Below are 27,665 nucleotides of genomic sequence, written 5' to 3' on the forward strand. Positions count from 1 at the left end.
TAGTCGGGCATGGTGGTGTGCTCCTGTAGTTCAGGCTACTCAGGAGGCTGGAGTGGGAGGATTGCTTGAACCAGGGAGGCAAAGGTTGCAGTGAGCGAAGATAGTACCACTGCACTCCAGCCTGGGCAACAGAGCAAGACCTTGTCTCAAAACAAAGCAAAGCAAAACAACACAACAAAACAAATCAAAACAAAACAAAACACTCTTTAATAGTTTCTCATTGCTCTTTCATGAAGACAAAACCCTACATGATCTGCAAGGCCCTGGTGGTCTGGCCCTGCCAACTTCAGCAGCCTCCCTTCATGCTGTTTCCCCCTCCATTCCTCTGCGCCAGTCATGCTGGCCTCATCCTTGAAGATGAACACACTGTGTGCACGTGTCCTTCATCGGGTGCTACCTAGCTCCTCCCTGCTATTACTTGAATGGCAACCTACTATGTAGAAGGCAGCTGCAATGTCAGTTCCTCAGGGATCAAGCTGGGCTCCCCTGTTATCTTCCTCACAGCATCCTGACCTTCTTGATCACACTTACTACAGCTGTAGTTACTTGTCCATAGTATTTCTCTTCTATGTGGCTATAAACTGTCATGGCCTTGTTTAAGGCTGTCCCTCCAACTTTGGTAGGGTGCCTTTCACATAGTAAATACTCAATAAATGATTCATTATTGTTGAACAAGTTCCAGAATGAGCCAGCCAGTTGATAGGCCCTGGCCTTTTGGGTGCTCCTCTATTTTCCACTGAGTTTCTCTATTCTAAAGGCTGATGTTGGGGGCTTGAACCATGAGGATTCTGGCTCCTTCACCAGTGCTGTCTAGAACTGAGGTCCAACAGCCAGGAGAGCAACCATATCCTAGGGGCATCATGTCTTTGAGGTAATTTCTTCACTCACATCCTGATTTCCTTTAGGCATAGCTTGTTTTCTATTCAGTTATGCAAAGTTGCTTCATAGGATTATGTTAACTGGAAAGCAAAGAGCAGAGAAAACAGTACCATCTGAGTTGAGACTAGGGCAGGAGTGAGAAGATTCACATCATCTGGGTCCTAGGCTCAGGACACTTTGGACTTGGGTCACTTGGCCAGATGAAAAGGAAACTCCCTGTACTTCTTGCCTTCACAGTTAATCCATTGAATATGCCCTCACACAGGCAGAATGCAGTTGGAATCTGTTCTTCAGAGTCAAAAGCAGCTGGGCACAGCACCTGCTGGTTTGATTAGTGACCAGGGTTATATTTGCAATCTATGTGTAACTCCTTCGTAATGGTGGATGTAACTCTCAAGGCTCATTCGCAAATAGACATGCAAACCCATGTCTGCATGTTTGAGGCATGTCCCATGTTGATCTCCTGGACAAGGCTGGCTCCATGAATTTTTTGTACAGCAGGGATCTACTGTCTTTATTGTACCTTGGAGGGCTCCCTATGCTTGTGTCTAGTGGGATAGGCACCTGTCCCAGAACCCTCTATGGCTGGGCACAAAAGGCTGGGACAGTGTGTCAGAGATCTTGTGGGATCATGGTCCAGGGGATATTTTCCAAGAATTTCTGCTGATTTTCAGTAAGACATGCACAGGTTCCTTCTTATTCTGTTCTTTTTTTTTTTTTTTTTGACACAGAGTCTCACTCTATCACCCAGGCCGGAGTGCAATGGCTCAATCTCAACTCACTGCAACCTCCACCTCCTGGGTCCAAGCAATTTTCATGCCTCAGCCTCCCGAGTAGCTGAGATTACAGGCATGTGCCACCATGCCCAGCTATTTTTTTTATTTTTAGTAGAGACGGGGTTTCAATATGTTGCCCAGGCTGGTCTTGAACTCCTAACTTCAGGTGATCCACCCGCCTTGGCTTCCAAAAGTGCTGGGATTACAGGTGTGAGCCACTGTGTCTGGCCTTATTCTGTTCTTATTGGCACATTTCCACCTTGCTTAAAATAGAAGGAATTCTTCCTGTGATAGTGAATAATAGCTTATACGTAAAGGAAGGATATCAGGTTTGCTTCAGCCACTATAGGGATTCTTGGCTGCAGGCCAGGTTTGCCTAGACTCCCTTGGCACTGAGCCGGATGGACTCAGATATATAAATGCCAGAAGCAGGCCCATATTTACTATGCATTTTGGATCTGGATTTTAAGAGGGCAGGGAGGAGAAGTAAATGCTGAAGGTTCATTTGAGAGGTTATCATCTGTGACCATTAGTGATTCCAGATGCATGTCGTTGTCTAGTTTTTCACTGGTTCTCATTTTGTTTTCTCTGCCTGGCCCTTGCATGGGGTCTGCCTTTCATGCGGGATTCAGAGTATCGAACCAGTTATCTGTGTAATCACCCTCACTTCTGGATAGAACCTGGGAGCAATATACAGAGAAGCCTGGACTTGGAGTCAGACCTGGGCTCTAATTCTTTGTTCTTTCAACAAATGTTTATTGAGCATCTACTATGTGCCAGGTACTGTTCCTGGGGATATAGTAGTGAACAAAATAGCAAAGTTCCTACTCTCATGTAGCTTATATTTATACAGGAAGTAGACAGATGATAAGCAGGTAATAAACAAGTATGTAAAATAAATAGCATCAGGTAATGGTAAGTGCTGTGAAGAATCTGTTATCAGGTGTGGAAATCTGGGAAAGTTACTTAACATCTCAGAGCTTTGTTTGCTACATCTGTAAAACAGAGATTCTGTCTCCACCTCTCAAGGCTGTTAGGATTACAATGAGATTAAAGTTGTGGAAGTACCTAGGAGACACACAGTAGGTACTCAGTAAATCTTCCTCTTTTCACATCATTTTCTTATGTAGATTTGGTGAGATTGTTCCTTGCAAATTTAAAAGATGGGTCTCTGGTTTATCAGAGCACAAGGGGAAAAACTGGTGTTGTCTCTGATTTGCAAATCTTCCCAGTCATTTTTCAGTGGTCATTCTGAGTACCTTTTTTTGAGATTTTTTTTTTTTGCAAGGTTACATGTGAAAGCACATTGAGGCAGAAGGACACAGTAGGTTTGCAAGAATATTTAGTTAACTGTTGTTCAGCTCTGTCCACCTCTGTAGTGCCTCTTTTGAGAGCTTGTTTGGAGGTTCTAGCAGGGGCCTGCAGCTACTAGTATACCCTTGACCGAAGACTGATCCTCCTCTCTCAGGGATGGTTTTCCTCTTCGACTGGTGTGCAGCTTCAGGAGGGACACACATGGAGCAGTGAGGGAGGAAGGGGACACCCGCCTAGCCAGCCAGATCAGCCGAATCAACCCTGGCAATCACTGGGGTGACAGATGTCTCAGCCAGATTGCCCTCACATCCTGTAGTGCCTCTTTTGGAGAGACAGAACAGCAGCTTCTTTGAGGAGCACACATCACACTTCATGCCTAAGCAGTGAAGCACAGTGGACATCCACATCAAGCCACCTGCTGTTGCAGCCAGTTTTGAGTCAATTCTTGTCTGATTATAGCCAAAGCAGGAATCACAGGCTTCAGCAAAACCAAAACAGGGATTCCCAAGAGTCTGCCTCTATGAAATGAGGGTTTTCTGAAAAGCCTGTTTCTCACATAAGCCTTGACTTTGTGCACACTCCCAACCCCCAAAGCAGGAGTAAGATAAATAGGAAACAGTTAGAGCTGCAGGGCTTTTACTATGGGAAACAGACAGCTGTCACTGGGCCTGGCTGCACTAAGAAAGAAAAATCTAGCCTATGATGTTTCCTAGGTGTGGAAACAAGTTGGGTAGTGCTTGGGCTTTTAGTCTAGAAGGGCCATAGTGCCTCCTTGCTTTTGCTCCTATAAAGGAAATGTGTGATAACCTCCCTCTGACCTGCATTCTGTCTTCATGCTACAGGCTGTGCACACAGGGATGCGAGCACTCATCTATAACAGCTCCACGGCAGGCTCTCAGGGCGAGCAGTCGGGCATGAGGACCTACTACTTCAGTGCCGACACCCAGGAGGACATGAACGCTTGGGTCAGGGCCATGAACCAGGCTGCACAGGTGCTGTCTCGATCGTCACTGAAGAGGTTAGTCCTGATGGAGGGTCCCTGCCACAGCACCTCCTACGCCAGGATTGGGACCCAGATAGGTCCTCTTGGTGCCTGAGATTCCATTTACTCACTTGTATTAAGCATTGCCCTCTCTTTATAAACTTTCTTCATTAAACAAAAACACTAAGGCCTGGAAGGATGAAATGACTGCCTGGGATCCACAGCCATGGAAACTGGCATGTGTGGGCTTCTCGGTTTTTCTTATGAATGGTGGAAGGGACAACCTTGGGGCACCAGGTGGGGAGAGGACAGGCAAGAAAGGTCTTGCAAACTGAAAATCTGCTGCAGACTAACTGCCATGTTGCTGGGAGCTGACCTGGGAGTGATCTTCCGGTTGCTCCCTCTGAAATAGTTCAACCAAGCATATAATCAGAGATCTTGAAATTCCTGAGTCTGTTGGCTGTAGGTGATTCCCTGAGAGAAAACAAGAGGAATATGAGTGGAGTCGAGGGCTCAGAGAGATCAGAATGGCCCTGAAAAAGTCTGGGTATACCTTTATCTGGCCTTCATCTCACATTGGGCCCATTCCTTCCCATCCTGACACTTTGCTCTTTGACAGTGTTCTTTCAATGAGGCCTCAAAACTCAAGCGTATTCTCTTGTAACCTAAGGGTGGAACTTTTTAGTGACTGGAAATGGATTGCACTGGTATGTTTAGCTTGTGAATCTTTCCACCTCACCTATATGTGGTTTTCGGAATTCGCGGTACTTCCTAGCTTTATGATCTCTTTCATGCAGTGTATAGACCTCATGAAATATAAATATAGCTATAAATAGTGACCTCCATCAAGAGGCCAGGGTATAGTCAGGCCCTACCTTCTGGAGCTCCCATAGCACGTCAGTCTGAGCATTTTTCACACTGTTTTTGTTTCCCCCTTCTGTCTACTTTTCAGTATCCTAGGCTTAAAGTAGATATCATTTTTATATCTTGGTTTTGTTTTGTTTTGTTTTGTTTTGTTTTGTTTCGAGACAGAGTCTCACTTTTGTCGCCCAGGCTGGAGTGCAATGGCATGATCTTGGCTCACTGCAACCTCTGCCTCCTGGGTTCAAGCGATTCTCCTGCCTTAGCCTCCCGAGTAGCTGGGATTACAGGTGCCCGCCACCACACCCAGCTAATTTTTCATATTTAGTAGAGACGGGGTTTCACCATGTTGGCCAGGCTGGTCTTGAACTCCTGACTTCAAGTGATCCACCCACCCTGGTCTCCCAAAGTGCTGGGATTACAGGCATGAACCACCACGCCCGGCCTGTCTTTATATCTAAATGCACAACATCTGACACATAGTAAGCTCTCAAATGTCTGGTGAGTGACTGAGTGAGAGATTCAATGAATGAATGAATGAAGATGTTGAACAGGACAGGACCAAAGACTGCCCTAGGAGCTTCCCCATGGGCCCTGAATCAGTAACTAAGTCAATTTTGGCTCTACTTCCAGCATTGTCATCCAGCCTGCATTTTTCTATTGTTTCCATAATACTGATCTGAAAGACTTTGCCAGTAGCCTGCGGGGCTCAGCTCACAGCGTGGTTGGCATTTCCCTTCTCACCCCAGGAGAAGGAAACTGGGTAGATTTGACACATCTTACTCCTAGTGCACAGGCTAGTCCCCAACAGTCACTGTTTCCTGGTCTTTATTTTTCATTCTTTTTATATATATATATATGTTTACAGTATATGTATGTAGTCATTCCTTGGTATCCATGGAGGACTGGTGCCAGGAAGCCCCACAGATACCAAAATACTCAGAGTCCCTTATATAAAATGGTGTGTTTGCATATAACCTACGCACATACTTTAAATCATTTCTAGATTGCAAGATTACATATAATACCTAATACAATGTAAATGCTATGTAAATAGTTGTTATACTGTATTGTTTAGGAAATAATGACAAGAAAATAAGTCTGTGTGTGTTCAGTACAGACACAACCATCCTTTTTTCCCCCCTCTAAATATTTTTAATTTGTGGTTGGTTGAATCCATGGATATGAAACCCTGGATACAGAAGGCCGACTATGTATATATGTATGTGTGTGTATATATGTATATATTTATAATTAAGTATATACAAATTATTAAATATATATTAAATGTATATGTAACTATATAATAAATGAAAACATTCTAGGTATAAAAATGCAAAAACTGAAGACAAAGATATCCCAAATTACCTTCCCAAGGTAATCTCTATAATCTGGTTAATTGGCTTTTAAACTATTTTCTATGCCTTTATATACGTATATGGACTTATAGAAATATATAGGTTTCTTTTGTGCTTTCTGAAAGCATGAATAATGACATCTTAAGGATCACTCACTATCAGTATATATGAATCACATTTAATTTTTACTCATATGGTATTTCATAGCATAGATGTACTGTAGTGTATTTTTAAAACCTGTATTTAAAATTTTTGTATTAACCTTCCAAAAGCCTCTGTATGTGTGAGTCTTTCAGATTGCTGGGTAAAAGTATAATACATTTTTAATTTTAATCAATACCACCAAACTGCCCTTTAAAGAAAGCTGTGTGGCCGGGCGCGGTGGCTCACGCCTGTAATCCCAGCACTTTGGGAGGCCGAGGCGGGTGGATCACGAGGTCAGGAGATGGAGACCATCCTGGCTAACATGGTGAAACCCCATCTCTACTAAAAATATGAAAAATTAGCGAGTGTGGTGGTGGGTGCCTGTAGTCCCAGCTACTCGGGAGGCTGAGGCAGGAGAATGGCGTGAACCCGGGAGGCAGAGCTTGCAGTGAGCAGAGATCGCGCCACTGCACTCCAGCCTGGGCAACAGAGCGAGACTCTGTCTCAAAAAAAAAAAAAAAAGAAAGCTGTGTATTCCACTAGTGAGTGTGTCATTTCCCCATATCTTTGCCAATAGTTGATGTTATGTCTTAATTTTACTGGTCTGATACATAAATAGTATCTGATTATCTTAATGTGTATTTCCATGATGGTTAGGATCTTTTATATTTATTTCCACTTTTTTTTTTTTTTTTTAAAGACACGGAGTCTCGATCTGTCACCCTGGCTGGAGTACAGTGGTATGATCATAGTTCACTGCAGCCTCGAACTCCTGGGCTCAAGCAGTCCTCCCATGTCAGCCTCCCTAGTAGCTGGGACCTCAGCTGTGGGCCACCACATCATGCCTGGCTAATTTTAAAACATTTTTTAGAGACAGAGGCTCACTATGTTGCCCTGCCTGGTCTTGAATTCTTTGCCTCAAGCAATCCTCCTAGCTCAGCCTCCCAAGTAGCTGAGATGACAGTCACCAGCCACCATGCCCAGCTCAATGGGCACGTGTGTTTCCTATTAAGGGAATTGCCTGTACCTATCCTCTGCCCATTTTTCTACTGAGTTGTTTGCCTTTTCTTGCTGCCTCCTTTCCTGTGTGCTCTGAAATCTGCCAGGTTAACAGTGCTGCTTAGCCTCTTGCAGAGGTTGTTGATAGGCTATGGAATTTGTTTTTCCTCTTCTTTGAAAATCAGAATGCTGTTTGCCAGTTTCTAATATTCTGGTCTTTTCCCCCTTCCCTTTGATTCCTCAGAGATCACCCAATAGGTTTCTCAAGCCCAGCTTCCCTTATGTCGCTGGGGCACCACCGATAGCTGGGCCTGGAGCTCAACTACAGGAGAGTAGGGCTTCCTGTTCTTCCTCCCCATCGTGGACTTTCAGGCTCTCTTAACCGGGTTTGTTCCCTTTTTCCTGGTGAAGATCATTCTTCTTAATGAAAATGTGGAATTAAACCCAGAAGCTGGAGAATTCTGCCCTCTCTGTTTATGTTGGGTCATCTTCCCTAAGTAGAGACACCTACATCTCTTTTTTTTAAACCCCCATTTATTTTAATAAATAGAAATTTTGTTTTTGTTTTGTTTTACTTTAAATAAACAAACAGCTCCTTCTAGACTTTCCTTTTTCTGCCATTGTTCATGTGGGCCCATTCCACTATGGATTTGTGTCCCACCTTCCATTTCTTATACATGTCCTTTTATAATTTGAGCTTCAAGAGTTCCCTGTGTTATTACACTAGAGATGGCAAAATGGGTTTCTTCTGGTGTCCCAACTTTGCTCAATTCATTGTGGCTGAGTAGGATGCTAGGTGAGAGAGAATTTGAGAACAAGATTGAACTTTATAGGAAAAAAGTGCATGATTGATAAATGATGTCTGGCTAGAACCCTTGAGGATTAATCTAGATAGCTGAGATTTGGGTATTTTTTAGCATCACATTTTGGTGTTGGAAGGGTTCCTCCCCTTTCCCTAGTCTCAGGCCATTGTATCATCCCTAGTTTTTCTCTGACATTGAGGTGTATTCTTATTATGCTCTTAATAAACTCTTAAAACTCCATGATCATGTTTGCCCAAGGTTTCATCCCTTTAAAAATAAAAAACACAGGCCAGGTGCGGTGGCTCATGCCTGTAATCCTAGCACTTTGGGAGGTCAAAGCAGGCAGACCACTTGAGGTCAGGAGTTTGAGACTAGCCTGGCCAACATGGTGAAACTCCATCTCTACTAAAAATACAAAAATTAGCTGGGTGTGGTGGCAGGTTCCTGTAATCCCAGCTACTCAGAAGGCTGAGGCAGGAGAATCACTTGAACTCAGGAGGCAGAGGTTTCAGTGAGCCAAGATCATGCCATTGCACTCCAGCCTGGGTGACAGAGTGAGACTTTGTCTCAAAAACAAAACAAAAAACAGAAAAAACAAAAAAAAAAGCCCAAGAAACTAAAACAAAATAAAAAACACAAGTTTTTCCAGCTTCTGAGTCACAATAAAGACATAATAGCATTTCTCCATAAGTTTCTGAGAGCTGAAATTTCCAGCCAAGCAAATACAGACTTATTAAATGTTCTATTTTTCCAGAATAAGATGTTCAGACATTTGGTTGGTTAAAATTATTCGTCAGGCAGACTAAATCTTGCCTTTCTTCCAGTTTGGTGTTTTGCCTTGGAAAAGCTCCATCTCTGTAAGTGGGTGGCCCCAACAGTAGCATTTTATTCGCTCCCTGTTATTCTCACCCAGAGGCTTCTCTCTTTATTCATACAGGCAGATGCTTCCTTTATTAGTGGTGGTATGTATTAGGACTGTTTGACTGCAGATGACAGAAAATACAGAGAAATTTACCTTTCAAAGGAGGGAATTTATTGGTTCATGTCACTGAGAAGCCCAAGATAGATCTGGCTTTAGAAACAACGGGGTTCAAGGCTCAGACAATATCACTAGAAGTCATATTCTCAGGCTCTGGGCTCTTCCCACCTGTGTGTTGAATTCAGTCTTGAGCTCCACGAGGAGGTCCCTGGCACATCTAGGGCCTGGTGGCAAGATAGCTGCAGTGGTCCCAAACTCGTATCATCAAGGTTAAAATCCAGTAGGAAAGAGCCAGAGTCTGGTCCAGAAGCTCTGAGATTCATACTGATTAGACAGGTTTAGTTTACATTTATGTCCCCAACCATCTTCCATGGCCAGGGACAACATCATGCTGATCGCAGAGGCCTGAAACACATGCTTCACTTCTGAGAGCCAGGGGTGGAGCCCTATCCAGGCTGTGAAGACTGAGAGTGAGGTGGTGCGGGTTCCCAAGGAAGTGTTAGGGCTCCATGGGCAGAGGACTATGGGCAGAAATGGCTTACTGGGACATGGTAAAGAGGGCATCAGTAATCAATGTCCAGGCTGGCTGATTTATCCCTCACTTCCTACTATACCTATTTCTTTTGCCTTAAGTATCTCCTCCCAGTGCTTAGTCTGAAATTGGATAGACCTGGGTTCAAATCCCTGCTCTACTACTTTCTAGCTGTGTCATCTTGTGCAAATTATGCATGCTTTTGAAACCTTGATTTTTCTTAGTTCATAGGCTTGCTACAAGGATTAAATTAAACAAATGTATCAAGTGCTTACTTAGTCCAGTGCCTGAGACATAGTAGGTGCTCCCTATCAGCTATATTAACTTCCATAGGATTTGCTTTGACAGTATTTTCAGCTGTTTTCTCTTTACCCTCTTCCAGTTTCATCATTAATTCCTAGATCTCAATGATGAGTCTCCTATGAACAAACTGCACTCTCTCCTCTGCCAGAATGTACTCATCTCCTAGCAGTGTGAGTTGTTCAACAGTTCAGGGTCCCTACAGCCCCATCCCTCAGTCCTATTTGTCTTCAGCTCCCACTTCCCCCAGCCTCTTCCTATTCTTCTGGCCCAGGAGCAGAGCTAAGAGTCCTCACTGCAACTCTGACTTTTTTATTTGAGACAAAGTCTCACTCTGTCACCTAGGCTGGAGTGCAGTGGCATGATCTTGGCTCACTGCAACCTCTGCCTCCCAGGCTCAAGTGAACCTCCCACCTCAGCCTCCTGAATAGCTAGGACTACAGGCATGTGCCACTGTGCCTGGCTCATTTTTTGTATTTTTTGTAGATATGAGGTTTCACCATGATGTGGAGACTGGCCTCGAACTCCTGGGCTCAAGTGATCCACCCACCTCAGCCTCCCAAAGTGTTAGGATTACAGGCATGAGCCACCGCGCCTAGCCTGCACCTCTGACTTTTGTTCTCTTGTTTGTTACACAGGCTTCAGAATTCCATGATAGACTTTAATTCCAGTATTTTCGAGATGCCACGCCACGTGCTATGAGGGACACCCTGCACTACTGGCAGGGCCTGCTCTCTGCCCCCCTCCCCAGTCATCTTCTGCCTCACGTCCGTATTCTTCTACTGGCCATGCCGTGGACTCCAGTTTTTGATTCTCAACAACCTTTTTGAAATCTGTCTTACCGACTTCCCCCATAATACTGCCTTTTCTATCTTGTCTAAGGATGTTTTTTCCTCTCTAATAAGCTAAAGCACCAACTAAGGAGGTTATTTGGCATTTACAGCTCACAAAACTGAGAAGTGACTCAGGCAGGAGGGCATATTAAAAAACAACTCATCGTTTTTCTCAATTTCCTAACCTCTGTGTTCTCTGGAGTAGCTGCAGTCCTGTCTTGGGACTAAAGAAACTTGTAGTAGAGTCACCTTTAGAATAAAGTCCAATTTCCTTAGTAAGTCTCTGGAAACCCTGCACGGGCCTGGTCCCTACAGATACCTTTGGTTCATCTCTTGCCATTTCCCATTCTATGTGGCATGCTGAACTTCTTTCAGCAACTTGAATTGGTGCGTTTGTTCATGCATTCATCCGTTCAGTCTTTTATTCTATAAATATTTATTAAGGATGGCTAGGCATGGTGTCTCATGCCTGTAATCCCAGCACTTTGGGAGGCCTGGGCAGGCGGATCACCTGAAGTCAGGGGTTTGAGACCAGCCTGGTCAACATGGCAAAATGCTGTCTCTACTAAAAATACAAAAATTAGCATGGTGGCGCATGCCTGTAATCCCAGCTACTCAGGAGGCTGAGACAGGAGAATCGCTTGAACCCGGGAGGAGGAGGCTGTAGTGAGCCAAAACCGCACCACTGCACTCCAGCCTGGGTGATAGAGCAAGACTCCATCTCAAAAAAAAAAAAAAAAATATATATATATATATATATATATATATATATATATGGAACTCCTGAGCTCAGGTGATCCACCCACCTTGGCCTCCCAAAGTGCTGCCATATATATATATATGGCATATTGTGGGTCAAACACTGTTAAAGATGTTAAGAATACAGCAGTGTTCAAAGAGAGAGAGGCAAGGTGCCATGCTGCTTACATTCTGGAGGGGTGGGGCAGGAAGACAGACCATAAACAGGAAAACAAGAAATCATTAAGACAATTTGTATCATGATCTATACATGAAGGCAGTAAGACCAAGTGATGAGTTAGGGTAGGACTAGGGCAAGGGAGTAGCCGCTTTTGTTTGGGTGGTTAGGGAAGGATTCTAGAAGGGGATGTTGGGGAGATGGGGCCTGATTGATACAAGAAAGTCAGATATACAAAACTTTGAGGAGGGGTATTCTGGGCAGAGGTGATGGCATGTACAAATGAGTGTAGAGCATGGCTGAACCAAAGTGAGCAAGGGGAGAATAGACTGATGAGGTCTGGGAGGATAGAGGTCCTTCTCTTGAGGCAACCAGGATCCCTCTGGGCTTTGCTCACCCACTTTACCAGCCCTCTCACCTGCACCAGGGCCCTCTCACCTGCACCAGGGCAACCCCAACACTCTCAGGTTAGCCTAGATGAATGATATTTCCTCCTTCCCTGACTATTCAGCGTGTCAGATGCCCCTGTTGGTAGTACACTGTCATTCCTTATTCATAGGTCTTTCATGCTAAAGTTATGTTGACCTGCTTTCTCATTGTCACCCCTACCAGACTTAAAGCTCCTTGAAAATGAGAACTGCATAGGTCTCATCTGTCAGTGCCTGGCATATAATAAGTGTTCAGTTAATGCATAGATACGTGGGGGTTTGGGCTACAAATTTTCATATGCAGTTATCCAAAGAGCTGAAATCTCAAGAAGTTTTATCTTTCACAAATGCAGGTGTAAAAAAAGGACATTTCTTCATTTTTTGAGGAAGTTTCAGCAGTTTTACAAAAGCACACAATGGTTACACACAAAGTCAACTTTGTGATAATGCATTTTCAAGGAGTCAAATTTGCAAAAGATGCATAAAACAAATTAGAATGCTCTAAAAGTCTTTATACAATTTGTACCTCCAGTATTGGAAACAATGTGAAGGTGAAATACATAACATAGCAAATTGGCCCTATGTGTGAAGGGACAGACGTTGCACATGATTGAATAATTTGGCAGGGGAGATTTCTGGTATTTTTTGCTTGCATTTTCATTGTTATGATTTTCAAAATACTCGCTGCACTTGCATTTGGAGAATGGTTGTAGTATAGAAATGTTGTAGTATTTGCTGTCCATTTGAAAGTCTGGTTCTTGCTCAGCTGTTGCAATTAAGCGCTCTTCCCCTTTTGCATCACCAGTGATAATTAGCTTTTAAACTTGTCCTTCACCATTAAGTAGCCCTGTACACTTACCATAGCTATTTTGCAAGGGAACAGTTTTACTGATCTCTTCCATTGTGCTGGAAGGAATACAGGAAGAAGGAATGATATTTGGCTTCTCCATTACCACATCTGGCCTTGAGGATTTCAACATTCTGGATTTTAATCTTTTGGGATTGTGATTTTCGACTTTAGGGATTTTGACCTTTTGGGATTATGGTGTTCAGTATTGTATCTTTTGAGATTATGATCTGCACCAAGTACATGGATGTTTGGCTGGCCAGGTGGGTAGGTAGATGAATGGATGAACAGATGAACAAAACAGCTGGGAAACGTCTACCTGTAAGATGTTCCAGTGAGGATGTGGGATGGCTGGGAGTGATCGGAACACTCTCCTGGGACTCGTGCATGGGGGATCGGCCTGCTCAGAAGTGGCCCACACATTTTGGGTTATTTGCACTGTCTTTGAGAGCTAAGTCTTTGGCCTTCCAAACTCTAATCACCATGGGCAAAGTGTAGCTGGACAGCCCCGGAGGCTGGACTGGCCTTTTGGATCATCAGCAGAAGTAATTTATAGACATGTTTTCAGCCTTGCACAGGGCTTTGGAGTCATATCAGATAAGGTTTGAGTCCTGCTTATGTCACTAGTTTCATGATCCAAGGCAAGTTGGCTAACATCTCTGAGCATCACTTTCATTACCTTTTTATTTTTGAGAGAGAGAGTCTGGCCTTGTCACCCAGGCTGGAGTGCAAGGCATGATCTCAGCTCACTGCAACCTCCACCTCCCAGATTCAAGCGATTCTCCTGCCTCAGCTTCCTGAGCAGCTGGGACTACAGACGCCCGCCACCATGCCTGGCTAATATTTTTTGTATTTTTAATAGAAACGGGGTTTCGCCATGTTGGCCAGGCTGGTCTTGAACTCCTGAGCTCAGGTGATCCACCCACTTTGGCCTCCCAAAGTGCTGGGATTACAGATGTGGGCCACCATGCCCAGCCACTTTTATTACCTTTCATGAAAGAAAAATGTCTCTAGCTCTGTGGGTTTGTGTGATGATAAGAAGAGGTAGTAAAGTGCTTAGCTCAGAGTTTTGCATTTAGTAAGTGCTCAGTCGGTGATGGCTGCCGCTGCCAGATTCCTGTCCTTTATTAGAGTCCATTTATTATAGGTAATCCAGTAGTCGTGTGTGCCCTCAGCCTCTCTGGGCTCAGTCCCGAACTTGCAGAATTGTTACAGGGATTACAGGTTATCCGTGACAGATTCCTAGCACACAGTAGGGCCTAGCATATGGTAACAATAACCAAGCCCTGGCCATTAAAAAAGTGTATCTCCCAGACCGGGACTGCTGGTTTCCCTGGGGAGATGGAAAGTAAGTGAGCGTGGTATGTGCTAGAGCTTCAGAGTGGCTCAGGTTGAGCTGTGACTGGTGGCATGGCTTACCCAGCTAGAAGAAAGAGAGAAAGATTCTCCAGGCGGGAATGAATAAAGTGAGGAGGGCTGGCAGGCCTAGAATAGCTTTATCCTCTTCTTAGTCTGGTTTGTCAATCCCTACAACTTTAAAAGGGACTTCGCCAATAGCTGCTCTACTGAGGCAGGAGGCAGCCTCAGCCTAGCATTCTGGTTGTTTTATTTATTCTGCAGCCTCACTCTTCTCTGTGTGAGGGAGGCCTGAAGGATTGTGGAGGGTGTCATCAAAGCTGTCAAGCCCTCTTGTTGATTTAGGCAAAGCACAGCATGAAAAGTAGCAGGCTATTCTCCCTCCATCCCAAGGGGGCTGCCCTATTTAACTCTGGGGAAAAGAAGAAACTAACTCCCTTCTCCATTTCTCCCTGGCTATCTCCTTCCTCAAATGCTAGGAACTCATTCAAAAGAGCGAGCCTGCCTTAGGGTGTTCCACATACTTTGGGCTCCTTTCTCTTCAGTCTTTTGTACAAGTCTATTGATTATGCCCAGAGTGGGTTCTGGCTTTTGAGCCCACCCTATTCCTGAGACTGCAGTTCAGTGCTCAGGACCCAGGATCTGTTAACACAGGCTGAGCTGGTTTCCCATGGCAGGACTTTATCATCTGGCCTGGGTCAGATCCAACTCTCCAAGACTGTCAGTGGCCTGGGTTCTTGTTCTTGGGCTCCTAGTTTGGTCATTTAGGTAAGGTAAGCGGGGAGGGATCCTTCCAGTGGGATTACAACAGAAAGGCTGTGCTGGACATCAGGACTAAGGTTCAAGCCCCTACAAGCTGTCATTCCTCTTCCCATCTCAGTCTTTGAATGAGATTGAATGTGTGTGGGGTATGTGTGCATTTAGCATTAAGATAGAGGGAAATATTATTCCTCATTGCCTGATGAGATAAATGATTTGGAGGCAGAATGAAATAATAATCAGTGCATAGTTGCTTGGTGAGATCTGTTAACATTCAAGTTCTTGTGAAGAAAAGAAATGAGAGAAGTATCGCCAGTCTGAGGTATGTGCTCTTCCCACTTGCAAGGGAAAATAAGAATTTGCTCTAAACAGACAAATAGCATTCTGTGATATGCTAGAAATGCTGGGGCCCAACCCCAGTCAATGATAAGAGTAGCCCCTTGAACAGTTAGGGGTCATGTTTGGTTGCTAGAAACAGAACAACCCAATTTAGGGTGGCATAATCAAATTGGGTTTTAGTTTTCTCCCATAGCAGGAATCCAGGGATAGTCAATAGGTTGGTACAGTAGCACCGTGATGCAATCAGAGACATGGGCTCTTTATCACCTTCTACCCAGCTTTTAGCTGTGACTTACATCCTTATTTTTATCACTTTGCAATTCAGCAAAGTCTAAATCCCAGGCAGGAAGAAGAGAAGGGTTAGCTAAGCTTGCCTTCTTGTAAAGACTTTCCTGGAGGATTCCACCTAGCAATTTATGCTTATATCTTATTGGCCAAAGCTATGTTATATGATCATCCTCAGCTACAAGGGAGGTTGGGAAATGTGTTTTGCTGGGTACATTGCCACTTTCAAAAAATTGGAGCAAAGGAGGAGGGAATACCTTTGGGTAGTGAAGACATTTGTATTTGAGGGCATACTGTGTGCCAGACACTGTGCTATGCTGTTTCTGTGCACCGTTAATCCTCACAACAACCCAAGGAGACACTGTTACCCATTTCACAGATGAGGAACTTGAGACTAGAGAGGTCACTTGCCCAAGGTCACACAGCTTATATGTGGTGGAACCAGTTCTTGAATCTAGGTCCAACTGGTTCTAAAACCTGTGCCCGCTGTTATTTTCAAAAAGTGACACATATGGCCAAAATGGCCACTGAGTGTCAGGAATTTCCTGTTTTTGAACAGTGACTGGTTTCACATGTTCATGATCATAGCAATGACCTGCATGGGAACAGCAGCCCATCTGGGAAAGGCTTGTGTTGTCTTAGCTAAACATCTATGCTTTGCATGGCCAAGCTGCCTGAGTAATACAGTCATTGACAGCTGAGGGGTGCTTCATTCTTTCCCATCATTGTGCTAAATTGAGCATTGCAGATCTGTTTTGTGACAAGTGTCACAAATTTGAGAGGTCATGTGGGAATGCAAGGAGATAGGGAGAATACCAAAAAACATTTTGACCTTAAAATCCGTAACTTAGTAAGTTAAAAGTTTAGGTCTGGTAAGGTGGGGGAGTAGGGAATATTACTTTCACCTTTCTTACCTGCAGCCAGAGCGTGAACATTTTGGGGACAAAGGTGCATCTTATGTAAGTCCCGGGAGCCATGGGAATAAGGAGCTGTTCATAACCCCAAAGTCTTCCGGGCTAGAAAACTGCCCAGTGCAAGCTGACTACCATTTGCTTAGCTGCCCTCTAAAGCTTTGTTTTGCAATCAATGCTGGTATTAATCTAAAGGAAATGATTTATCATCCTCTGTCAAATTTATTTCCAGGAAGCACTGACATATATGGGAGTGTATATTCTCATGTACATACTTAGTAAGGACTAAGAATTATGGTTAAATTAGCTCCAAGGTTAGAGAAGACTAACAGACTCCAAGATTTGAGGGTCAGGTGTTTATGGGAACAGTATTCAGTGTGGTTACCATAATTAAATTGGGCTTCAGGGTTGTCTGGCTTTGAAGGCAAAGGCTATTTTCTCTACTACTCTCTTATACTCCCAGGTGCCTGTCCCAGTGGGGGCTGTATAGGTGCTTGGTAAATACATGGTGAATGGTTAGAGAAGGAAGAAAAATCCACATTACAATTGGTTGGACTGAGACATTGTGCCCACAATCTTTGGGTCCCAGAGTTGAAGAATCGTTCATTTCCTCTCAATTCTAATGTCATACACATAGGTGTCATATTTGTTTCACTATCTGGCTTTTATGACCAGCTACTCTTTATCTTTGGGGTGTGAATAACAAGGAGATATAATTACCTGGGTATCACAATTGGAGTAAACACTTAGAAATACCAGAGCAAGTGAAACCAAAGCAGCATGCCAGATTCTAAAGCTTCAGTGACTTGGCCAGAGTGTGATCCAGAGGGCAGCCAGAGCCTTCATCATCTCCGAAGTAGCCTCAGCACATCCTCTATGGGTAGTTTCCTGGATGTGAGAAATAATAAAGAAAATAGGCCTGGCACAGTGGTTCATGCCTGTAATCCCAGCACTTCTGGAAGCTGAGGTGGGAGTATTGCTTGAGCTCAGGATTTCGAGACCAGCCTGGGCAACAAGAAAGACCTTGTCTCTACAAAAAAAAAAATTAAAAATTAGCCAGACATGGTGGTAGGTGCCTGTGGTACCAGTTACACAGGAGTCAGAGGTGGAAGGATCACTTGAACCCAGGAGGTTGAGGCTATGGTGAGCTCTGTTCGTGCCAGTGCATTCCAGCCTTGGTGACAGAGTGGGACCCTGTATCAAAAAAAGAAAAAAAAAAGAATGGCCAACTTAGGCGACTTGAGGACTGTTGGTTCAGGTTACACTAATCTAGTTATGGAGGCTTAAAGGGAGAAAAGAAAGACAAAGCTAAAACCTATCTTGTGAAAAAAAGAAAAAAGAAAAAAAAACCTGTCATATGTACATTGTGGAACAGAGTTGTCCCTTTATAAACTTACAGTAATAATTACTTTTTCTTTTTTGAGGTGGAGTCTTGCTCTGTTGCCCATTGCGCAGTGGTGCAATCTCAGCTCACTGCAACCTCTGCCTCCCAGGTTCAAGCGATTCTCCTGCCTCAGCCTCCTGAGTAGCTGGGACTACAGGTGCACACCACCATGCCCAGCTAATTTTTGTATTTTTAGTAGAGATGGGGTTTCACCATGTTGGTCGGGCTGGTCTCAAACCCCTGACCTCAGGTGATTCACCTCCCTCGGCATGCCACTGTGCCTGGCTGAATTACTTTTTCTCTAAGTATGGGCTCCTGAATATTTCCCATATTTTCCTCCTACTGGAATTTGTAGAGCCACTGAATGTTAACAATGGACAGACTCTCACTCATTACCATCTCAATATGTCATTGTAAAATGATTTAATAGGCAGGACCCCTTCCAGTATAAGTAGCAGAAACCAAACTCTAACAACTGAAAAAGGGAATTTAGACCCAGCAGGGTGGCTCACGCTTGTAATCCTAAAACTTTGGGGGCCTGAGGCAGGTGGATCACTTGAACCCAGGAGTTTGAGACCAGCCTGGGCAACATAGCAAGACCCAGTCTCTACAAATTTTTTTTTTTAAATTACCAGAGCTAATTAAAACATGCATGCACCTGTAGTCCCAGCTACTCAGGAGGCTGAGGTGGGAGGATCACTTGAGCCCAGTAGATCAAGGCTGCAGTGAGCCATGATCATGCCACTGCACTCCAGCCTGGGTGAGAGAGCAAGACGCTGTTAAAAAAAAAAAAAAAAAAAAAGAAGAAGAAGAAGGAATTTATTTTTATTTATTGACAACCAAAAAATCCAAAGAGATATCTGGTTTACATATGGTTAGATGTAGGAGCTTAAGCCAAGTTTTTAGGATTCTATGTTTCTCCATCTGCTTTCCTTTATGTTAACTCCATTCTCAAGCAGTGCCTGCCCACATAGTTGCAGCAGCTCCAACCCAAATCCCAGGGCTAACTCTGGCCTGGAGTAGTCAGCTCCTGAACCAGTCACTGAGACTGTGGAGCCTCAGCTGGACAGGGAGTCAGCAGCACCTGAACCACCTGGACTGAGGGTAGGAGAAAGTGATCCCCAAATGAAAATTGAAATGCTGTTATCAGAAGGGCAGTGGATACAGTGTGGGGGTTGGAGAGGAAAGATGTCCTCTGTTGGATAAAAGGAGTTCCAAAGATGCATTATTTTTTTCCACAAAGCTTGGGGTTTCCATGGAAAAGATATTGGTACGTGAACAGCGAGAAGAATGATTGCTTTTCTCAGTTCTCCCTGTATATTAGTCCATTCTCACACCGCTGTAAAGAACAGCCTGAGAATGGATAATTTATAAAGGAAAGAGGTTTAATTGACTCACAGTTCCACATGGCTGGGGAGGCCTCAAGAAACTTAACAATCATGGTGGAAGGGAAAGCAAACATGTCCTTCTTTGCATGATGGCAGGAAGGAGAATTGCCAAGCAAAAAGAGAAAAGCCGCTTCTAAAACCATCAGATCTCATGAGAAGGCACCCACCTTCGGGAGAACAGCATGAGGATAACCTCCCTCATGATTCAATTTCCTCCCACCAGGTCCTTCCCAGGACACTTGGGGATTATGGGAACTACAGTTCAAGATGAGATTTGGGTGGGGACACAGCCAAACCATATCACTCTGCTTAAGTTAAAGGTAACAGACCCACACACAGTGAGAAGCAGAACCCACGTGGAGGGTTGTATTTTCATGTTATATTGACATTCTAACTAGCTCTCAGGGTGAGTTGATTCTGCCCTGAATCTGTTGATTATTGATAGCTGAGGTTCTGAAGTTGTTGCAAAGACACCTGGGGTGTGGCCACCGAGATGTAAATGCAGTAGCATTTCTATCATATACTCTCATGTTGAGATGAAAATGCCTCTGGCTTGGCCATTTTGAGTGATGGATCTTAAGGCTAGGACCTTTTTTTTTTTTTTTTTTCACCATGGTGTATAGAGGTTGCTGTGCCCATTCTCTATTCGCCATCTTTGAAGAGTGTTAATTATGCTATCATTTGTACTTTGGGCTGTGTTAGACACCAGTGGGAGGGATCCTGAGCACAGGAGCCTTCCATTTAAGCCCCAAATGGACAAATTGCAAAAGGAAAAGGCAAGATCAGTAGCACAGAGTAGAATGGGAGCACAGGAGTGCTCTTCATGGGAATGTCACATGTATAATTTATTCATTCTCTCTTGCAGTAGTAGTTACGGAGTGCCTATTCTATACCAGTCATTGTGTAGAAGTTCTGGGCATATGATGATCAGCCAGGTGGGCCACTGGCCAAAAAGAACTCATTAGTTTATTTGGGAGCTAGATGAGTAAACAAAGTTATGGTTCAGTGCAATTAGTGTGACAGTGGGGTCAGCATAAGATCCTATTCTAAATTGGAAGTGTATGTCAGGGTGGCTTCCTGGAGGAGGTGGTGTTTAAGCCAGATCCCCAAAGGAACAGAAGTTAGGCAGGCAGAGTGAGGATATGAGCATGAAAGGTGTTCTGGGCAGAGGGAATAGCCTGTGCAAAGGCCTGCAGATGATCGAGTGTACAGTGTGTTTCATCATGGAGTCTTGGCTGTGGAGCAAACTGAATGTGCTGCTGTCATTGCAGGGACATGGAGAAGGTGGAGCGGCAGGCTGTCCCCCAGGCCAACCACACAGAGTCCTGTCACGAATGTGGCCGGGTGGGACCCGGACATACGAGAGATTGTCCTCATCATGGCCATGATGACATTGTCAACTTCGAGAGGCAGGAGCAGGAGGGAGAGCAGTACCGTTCCCAGAGGGACCCGCTGGAGGGCAAGCGGGACCGGAGCAAGGCCAGGTCTCCGTACTCACCAGCCGAAGAGGATGTCTTGTTTATGGATTTACCCAGTGGCCCAAGAGGCCAGCAGGCACAACCCCAACGGGCAGAGAAGAATGGAATGCTGCCTGCCTCATATGGCCCAGGAGAACAAAACGGGACTGGCGGGTACCAGCGGGCCTTTCCTCCCAGGACCAACCCTGAAAAACACAGCCAAAGGAAGAGCAATCTGGCCCAGGTGGAGCACTGGGCAAGGGCCCAGAAGGGAGACAGCAGGAGGTGAGTAATAGACTCAGGATTGCTGCTTATAACGAGTGCGATAATGTAGTGGCAATAGCTGTCATTTAGCCAGCACTTGCTGCGTAAGGGCGGCCTTAAACTCTTTACCACCTTTACCTACGTAAATCCCTGTAACAACCCTGCAAGAAAGGGTGATATTCCTAATTTACAGACAGAAACTGAGGCTTGGAGAAGTGAAGGAACCTGCCCACTGCACACAGGTGGTAAGGCCAGAGTTCAGTCCTGGGTCTGTGAGCCTCCAAGGCCCCCATGAGATTACACCAGAGTCTGTTCGGCTCCTCAGAGAGAATGCCTTGAGACATTCAGCATGTAAATGATAACCGATCTTCTCCTCTTGTGCTGCTACTTCTCTACATCCAAGAAATGTTTATAGAAACTAGAGTAAATACAGATTCATTTTTAATTCCAGGCACATACAGAAGTGCGTAGGCACTGTTGACATTGGGCTTTATCAGACCCATTCCTTCAAGAAGTTTTTAATTATTTAGAAGGCATGCATCTCTTGCTATTTGCCAAGCACTGTCTGTATTTTATTATAATTTCAGATTAATTAGGACACATTTCTGAATGTGAAGAATTCAGGGTCACTAGCTTCCCTGTTGTCCCCAGAAGCCACTGTGCTTTGTCTTCATTATGAAAGACGTGACAGATTCCCCTCACTATTTTCAGGCTTCTAAACAAATCACTGACAAAAGAGGAGATAGCAAAGCCAATGTGCATTCAGAGAGCTCCCCAGGGATTGCAGTGGATGCGCCAGCATCCAGACCAAGTCTGCCACAGGCCTGATAACATGCTCTGAAAGGCCACACTTCATTATTCCTGTTGGCCAGGCCCAGAGTTTCTACCTGTGGACTCTGGAGGTGGTCAGTGCTCCTAGGGGAATAGCCTAGTCCTGTTTTCAAGTATGTGGGTGTGTTATGCATATGTAGGTTGCTGTAACCTCTTTAATCTGGTCCAGCTGGGCAGTCATGAGAGTGGATGGTGGATAAATCACAATGGAGCCTTCCTAAGTAACTGATAGACATTGTTGTGGAGCAGACTAGAAGAGAAGGCCTGTTGTGCTGTAGCTAAGACACCTTCCCATTCCCAACTGAGAATGACCAGGTGTCAATCCTGTTTGTGCACATTTTGTGTCTTATTAATAAAACAGAAGGCTACTGTCTGAGGACACAGGGAAGGGAAGCTGCTCTTCTTGGTGCTGGCCTAAGTAGGCCCCTGGTAGGTGGTTGTAAGATGACCTTACTGCTGAGTGAGGTTGGAAAGTTGGCAGGGGTAAGGTAATGTAGGTCCTCATACTCCAAAGTAAGGCATTTGAATTTTATTTGAAAAAGCAATAGGGAACCACTGGAAGGTTTAAACAGGTAAGTGATGTGATCTGATGAATATTTCACAAAGAAGGTAAGAGCCTAGGAAGGAAGCTATTGCAGTAGTCCAGGAGGGTGACAATGGAAATAGGATGAATAAACCAATTTGAGATACATTTTGGAGGTTGAAACAGTGACACTTCTAAGTGAATTCGAATGCAGGATGAGGGAAACAACAAGGATGATGTCTAGAATTTTAAAAACTTTGTTTAATTTTTGTGGGTACATGGTAGGTGCATGTGTTTATGGGTACATGAGATCTTTTGATACAGGCATGCAATGCATAATAATCACATCAGGGTAACTGGGGTGACATCACCTCGGGCACTTATCATTTCTTTGTGTTATAAACATTTCAGTTATACCCTTTTAGTTATTTTTTATTTTTTAAATTAAAATAAAGATGTAATCTTGCTATGTTGACCAGGCTGGATTCGAACTCCTGGCCTCAAGCAATCCTCCCATCTTGGCCTCCCAAAGTGCTGAGATTATAGGCATGATCCACTGCACCTGACCCCTTTTAGTTATTTTTAAATGTACAATAAATTATTGTTGACTATAATCATCCTGTTATGTTATCAAACACTAGCTCTTATTGATTCTAACTGTATTTTTGTACCCATTAAGCATCCCTACTCCCCTCTGCCCACTACCCTTCCCAGCCTCTGGTAACCATCATTCTACTCTCTATCTTCATGAGTTCAATTGTTTTAATTTTTAGCTCCCACAAATGAGTGAGAACATGCAAAGTTTGCCTTTCTTTGCCTGGCTTATTTCACTTAACATAATGTCCTCCAGTTCCATCTATGTTGTTGCAAATGACAGGATTTCATTCTTTTTTGTGGCTGAACAGTACTCCATTGAGTATAAATACCACATTTTGTTTATCCGTTCATCTGTTGATGGACACTTAGGTTGCTTCCAAATCTTGGCTGTTGTGAATAATGCTACAGTAAACAGATCTATAGAATTTTGACTTCAGCAACTGGATGGTTACTGAGATAGGGAAGGGTAAGGAAGGAACAAGTTGGGGGAAATCAGGATTTCCGTTTTGGACGTGTAAGTAGGGAGTTGGAGTTCTGGACATGGGTGGAGTTGGAGTTAGCATTCAGGTTTGGCTTGGTTAATAGGTAGATATGGTGCTGTGCAGTAGATACAAGCATAGGTAAGAGACATGAGCTTGGCGAGGAATGTGGTACTTTTGGAGTATCCAGGTAGAGATGATCAGGAGGCTATAGGGAATGTGGGTAGAGTCTGTAGAGGGATTCTAGAGTCATTGCCTTAGAGATGGTAACTAATGCCCTGGCAGTAGTTGAGATTACCCAGGGTGGAATGCTTACAGCCATGCTCCTTAATCCTGTCTGCATGATTTGATCATTTGAGGCCCAACGCCAGAGATTTTGATGTAGTTGATCTTGGGTGAGGTCAAGGCATCAGTACGTTTTAAAAGCTCCTTAGGTTGACCAGGTGTGGTGGTTGATACCTGTAATCCCAGCACTTTGGGAGGCCGAGGTGGTAGGATCGCTTGAGTCCAGAAGTTTGAAACCAACCTGGGCAACATAGCAAGACACCATCTCTACCAAAAAAATTTTTTTTGTTTTTTAAATTATCTGGATGTGGTGGCATGCACCTGTGGTCCCAGCTACTTGGGAGGCTAAGGTGGGATAATCACTTGAGCCCACAAGTTCAAGGCTGCAATGAGTTATGATTGTACCACTGCACTCCAGCCTGGATGATAGAGCAAAAACCTGTCTCCAAAAAAAAAAAAAATAAATTAAAAAAAAAAAAATAAATAATACATACATACATACAACTCCCTAGGTGATTCCAGTGCATGTCCACAGTCAAGAAACTGTTGCTAGTCTGCACATTGGAATCACCTGGAGAGTTTTAACATTTGGTGAGGCCTTGGTCCCCTGCACAGAAATCTGACTCCATTGGTCTGGGTTACAGCCTGGACATAAGGGTTTTAGGAAGCACATTTTCCCCCATCCCTCCTCCCCCAGTGATCTAATGTGCAGCCAAAATGGCAGACTATGTGTAAATGGAGGGTACAGGTTAGAGGATGAGCTTAGGGGGCAGTGGGGAGGTGAGGGTGGACTCTGACCTTCCAGGCACTGTAGGCAGGCAAGGGGAGTGAGCTGCAGAGCCAGCCAGGAAGGGCATATGGGTGGGAGCACAGCTCTGAAATGCTTTGCATAGTTTGCATTTTGCTTCTGGCAGAATGAACAATGGTTAGTCAAGTCCTGAACTCCCCAGGAGAAGCCTCCAGCCTGGTTTCTGCCACCGCTACCACCTCTGTTTTGAGGATTCAGGCACTGCCCCGTCTCAGAGGCACATTCGTGTCTAACTTTGGGAGATCGACAGCAAACCCTGCCACCTAGTGGCAGGCCGACTCACTTGGCAGGCACGACAAGCAGGTTGAAGAGATCTTAAAATTATCTCCTGCAATGGCAAAGATAGCTTTATTTGAATGACAACTATTTCAAATCCTCACAGCAATTTTCTAAGTGGTTCTTACTATCCCCATTTTGTAATAAGGAAAGTGAGACTTAGAGGGCTTGGATGATACTTGCCTGAGGTCATATAGCTAAAGTGATTAAATGAGTTGAGTTTTAAAACAATTAGAACAGTTTCTCAAACTTTACAGAGCACCAGAATCTCCTGGAGGGCTTGTTAAGACACTGATGCCTGGGTGCCATCCCCAGAGTTTCTGATTAGGTAGGTCTGAGGTGGGGCTGATAACCAGCATTTTAAAAATATATCTTATTTTTAATTGATAAATAATAATTATATGTATGGGGTAGATGTGATGTTTTAATATATGTATACATTATGAAATGATTACATCAAACCAGTTGACATATTCATCACCTTACCTGCTTATCCTTTTTGGTGGTAAGAACATTTAATATCTACTTTTAGTAATTTTGAAATATACATTATTATTAACCATTGTCACCATGCTGTGCAGTAGGTCACCAGAACTTATTCCTCCTAACTGAAACTTTGCACCCTTTGACCAACAGCTCTTCTTCCATCTCTCCTCTCCCTCCCAAAACTTCTGGTAACCACCTCTCCACTCTGTTCTTCTATGAGTTTGACCTTTTTAGATCCCACATATAAGTGAGGTCATACACGGTATTTGTCTTTCCATGCCTGGCTTATTTCATTAACCTGCATTTCTAACAAGTCCCCAGGTGGTGCTGATGCTGGTGGCACACAGGCCACACTTTGAGTAGTGTTGGCTTGGAACAATGTCTGGCATAATATCAGCACCAAATAAATGTTAGATAAAATTGATAGGTGAAGGCAGAGTCAGAATTGACCTCAAGCCTGTCTGACTCTAAAACTTGTTCTCTTTTTACAACATCATGCTGCCTCTCAGGCTTAGTAGAATTCCATACTTTGTCCCTTGCTTAATTTTTTTTCCTTCTCACAAAATAAGTTGGAGGCTGCGCGCGGTGGCTCACGCCTGTCATCCCAGCACTTTGGTAGGCTGAGGGGGGTAGATCACTTGAGGCCAGGAGTTCAAGACCAGCCTGGCTGACATGGTGAAACCCCGTCTCTACTAAAAATACAAAAATTAGCCAGGCGTGGTGGTGCACACCTGTAGTCCCAGCTACTCAGGAGGCTGAGGCAGGAGAATCCCTTGAACTCGAGAGGCGGAGGTTGCGGTGAGCCAAGATTGCACCACTGCACTCCAGCCTGGGCAAAAGAGTGAGACTCCAGAAGAAAATAAGATGGCGGCCGGGCATGGTGGCTCATGCCTGTAATCCCAACACTTTGGGAGGCCGAGACGGTCAGATCACAAGGTCAGGAGATTGAGACCATCCTGGCTAACACAGTGAAACCCTGTCTTTACTAAAAATACAAAAAATTAGCCGGGTGTGATGGCACACACCTGTAGTCCCAGCTACTAGGAGGCTGAGGCAGGAGAATCACTTGAACCTGGGAGGCGGAGGCTTGCAGTGAGCGGAGATTGCACCACTGCACTCCAGCCTGGGCAAAAGAGTAAGACTCTGTCTCAAAAAAGAAAAAAAAAAAAGAAAGAAAATAAGATGGCTAGTTGGTAGTAGTTTTTGAAGTCATATCCAGTTTTGTTTGCTGGAGTGTTTATTGAAGGGCTAATTACGCACAGGACTTTCTTAGACTGTGGACAATACCACAGTGTGAAGCACAGTTCCTGTCTTTCAAGAATTTTTCACCTTGGCCTGGGAAAACATGCCTTGCAAGTATGAAAAGATCACATCAATATAGGACCTTGGAAAAGTTACAGGCAGTGTGATGACTAGGTCAAACAGAGCTGGATCACTGAGGGCTATAGCACTACAGAAGGTCCACGTGGGGAAGGCATGAGCCAGCATCCTAGAGAATGAGTAAGACTTGGGTAAATAGAGCAAGGGGAGAATCCAGGTAGGGGGAGGGAAGAACAGTGTTATAAGAGTAAGAAGGGCAGGAAGGGTACACACGTTAGTGAAGGACCTTCTGTGTATCAGATGTGGAGGTTGCATTTCCTAACCTGTCTCATTGATTCCTCAGAAGAGCCTTATGAGGCAGGTAATACTGTCCTCATGTTACAAGTAAGGAAACGGAAGTTCAGAGCAGTCAGATGAGCTGCCTAGGGTCACAAAGCCAGCAAGTGTCAAGCTTGGCTTCAAACCCAGGTTAGACTCCTTTTTCCTTTTTCCGCCGCAAGATGTTGCTCAGGTGTGGAGGAGGCTGGGATGGGACTAGGGTGAGGCTGACTGTCAGGCACCAGCAGGTGTAGGGGTGACCCTGAGATGGTGTACTTCCTTCAGTTTGGGGCCCTCAGCATTTGGTGTGGCCTTGGTAGGAAGAGCAGTGAGAAAACAGCAGGCCTGCAAGGTGGGTGTTGAGGTCAGCTGCTAGCAAGCTGTGAGTACCAGGCTGAGGAGTTTAGACTTTATTTCACAAGTGACAAGGAGCCATGGAAGTTTTTGCAGCAAGGAACTGATATGATCAGAGCACTTGACTGTGGACAAAGTGGAAACCCATTAGAAGCATCTCAAAGTTGTCTGGAGGGACATAATTAATCAGTGTCTGGACTAGAAGAGTCCAGAAAAAAGAGAACTGATGCCAGCCACTTCCTTTATGAACCTCTAGAACTTGGTGGTAAGGATACCAGGCAGAAAGAAAATCTT

General features: G+C 44.4%; 1 protein-coding gene across 13 annotated transcripts in view; it reads left to right on the top strand.

Annotated features, from left to right (window-relative positions):
* The window catches only part of PLEKHA7 (pleckstrin homology domain containing A7), a 239,204-nt gene that overhangs the window by 170,834 nt on the left and 40,705 nt on the right, over nucleotides 1–27,665 (top strand). For all 13 annotated transcript variants that reach the window (XM_063641930.1, XM_063641933.1, XM_055282268.2 and 10 more), the window contains 2 exons: nucleotides 3,812–3,987; nucleotides 20,645–21,115. In XM_063641930.1, the coding sequence (XP_063498000.1) occupies nucleotides 3,812–3,987; nucleotides 20,645–21,115 (647 nt within the window). The remainder of the gene's footprint in view (nucleotides 1–3,811; nucleotides 3,988–20,644; nucleotides 21,116–27,665) is intronic.

Source organism: Symphalangus syndactylus, chromosome 6, assembly GCF_028878055.3.
Source record: "Symphalangus syndactylus isolate Jambi chromosome 6, NHGRI_mSymSyn1-v2.1_pri, whole genome shotgun sequence".
NCBI classification, from domain to species: Eukaryota; Metazoa; Chordata; class Mammalia; order Primates; family Hylobatidae; genus Symphalangus; species Symphalangus syndactylus.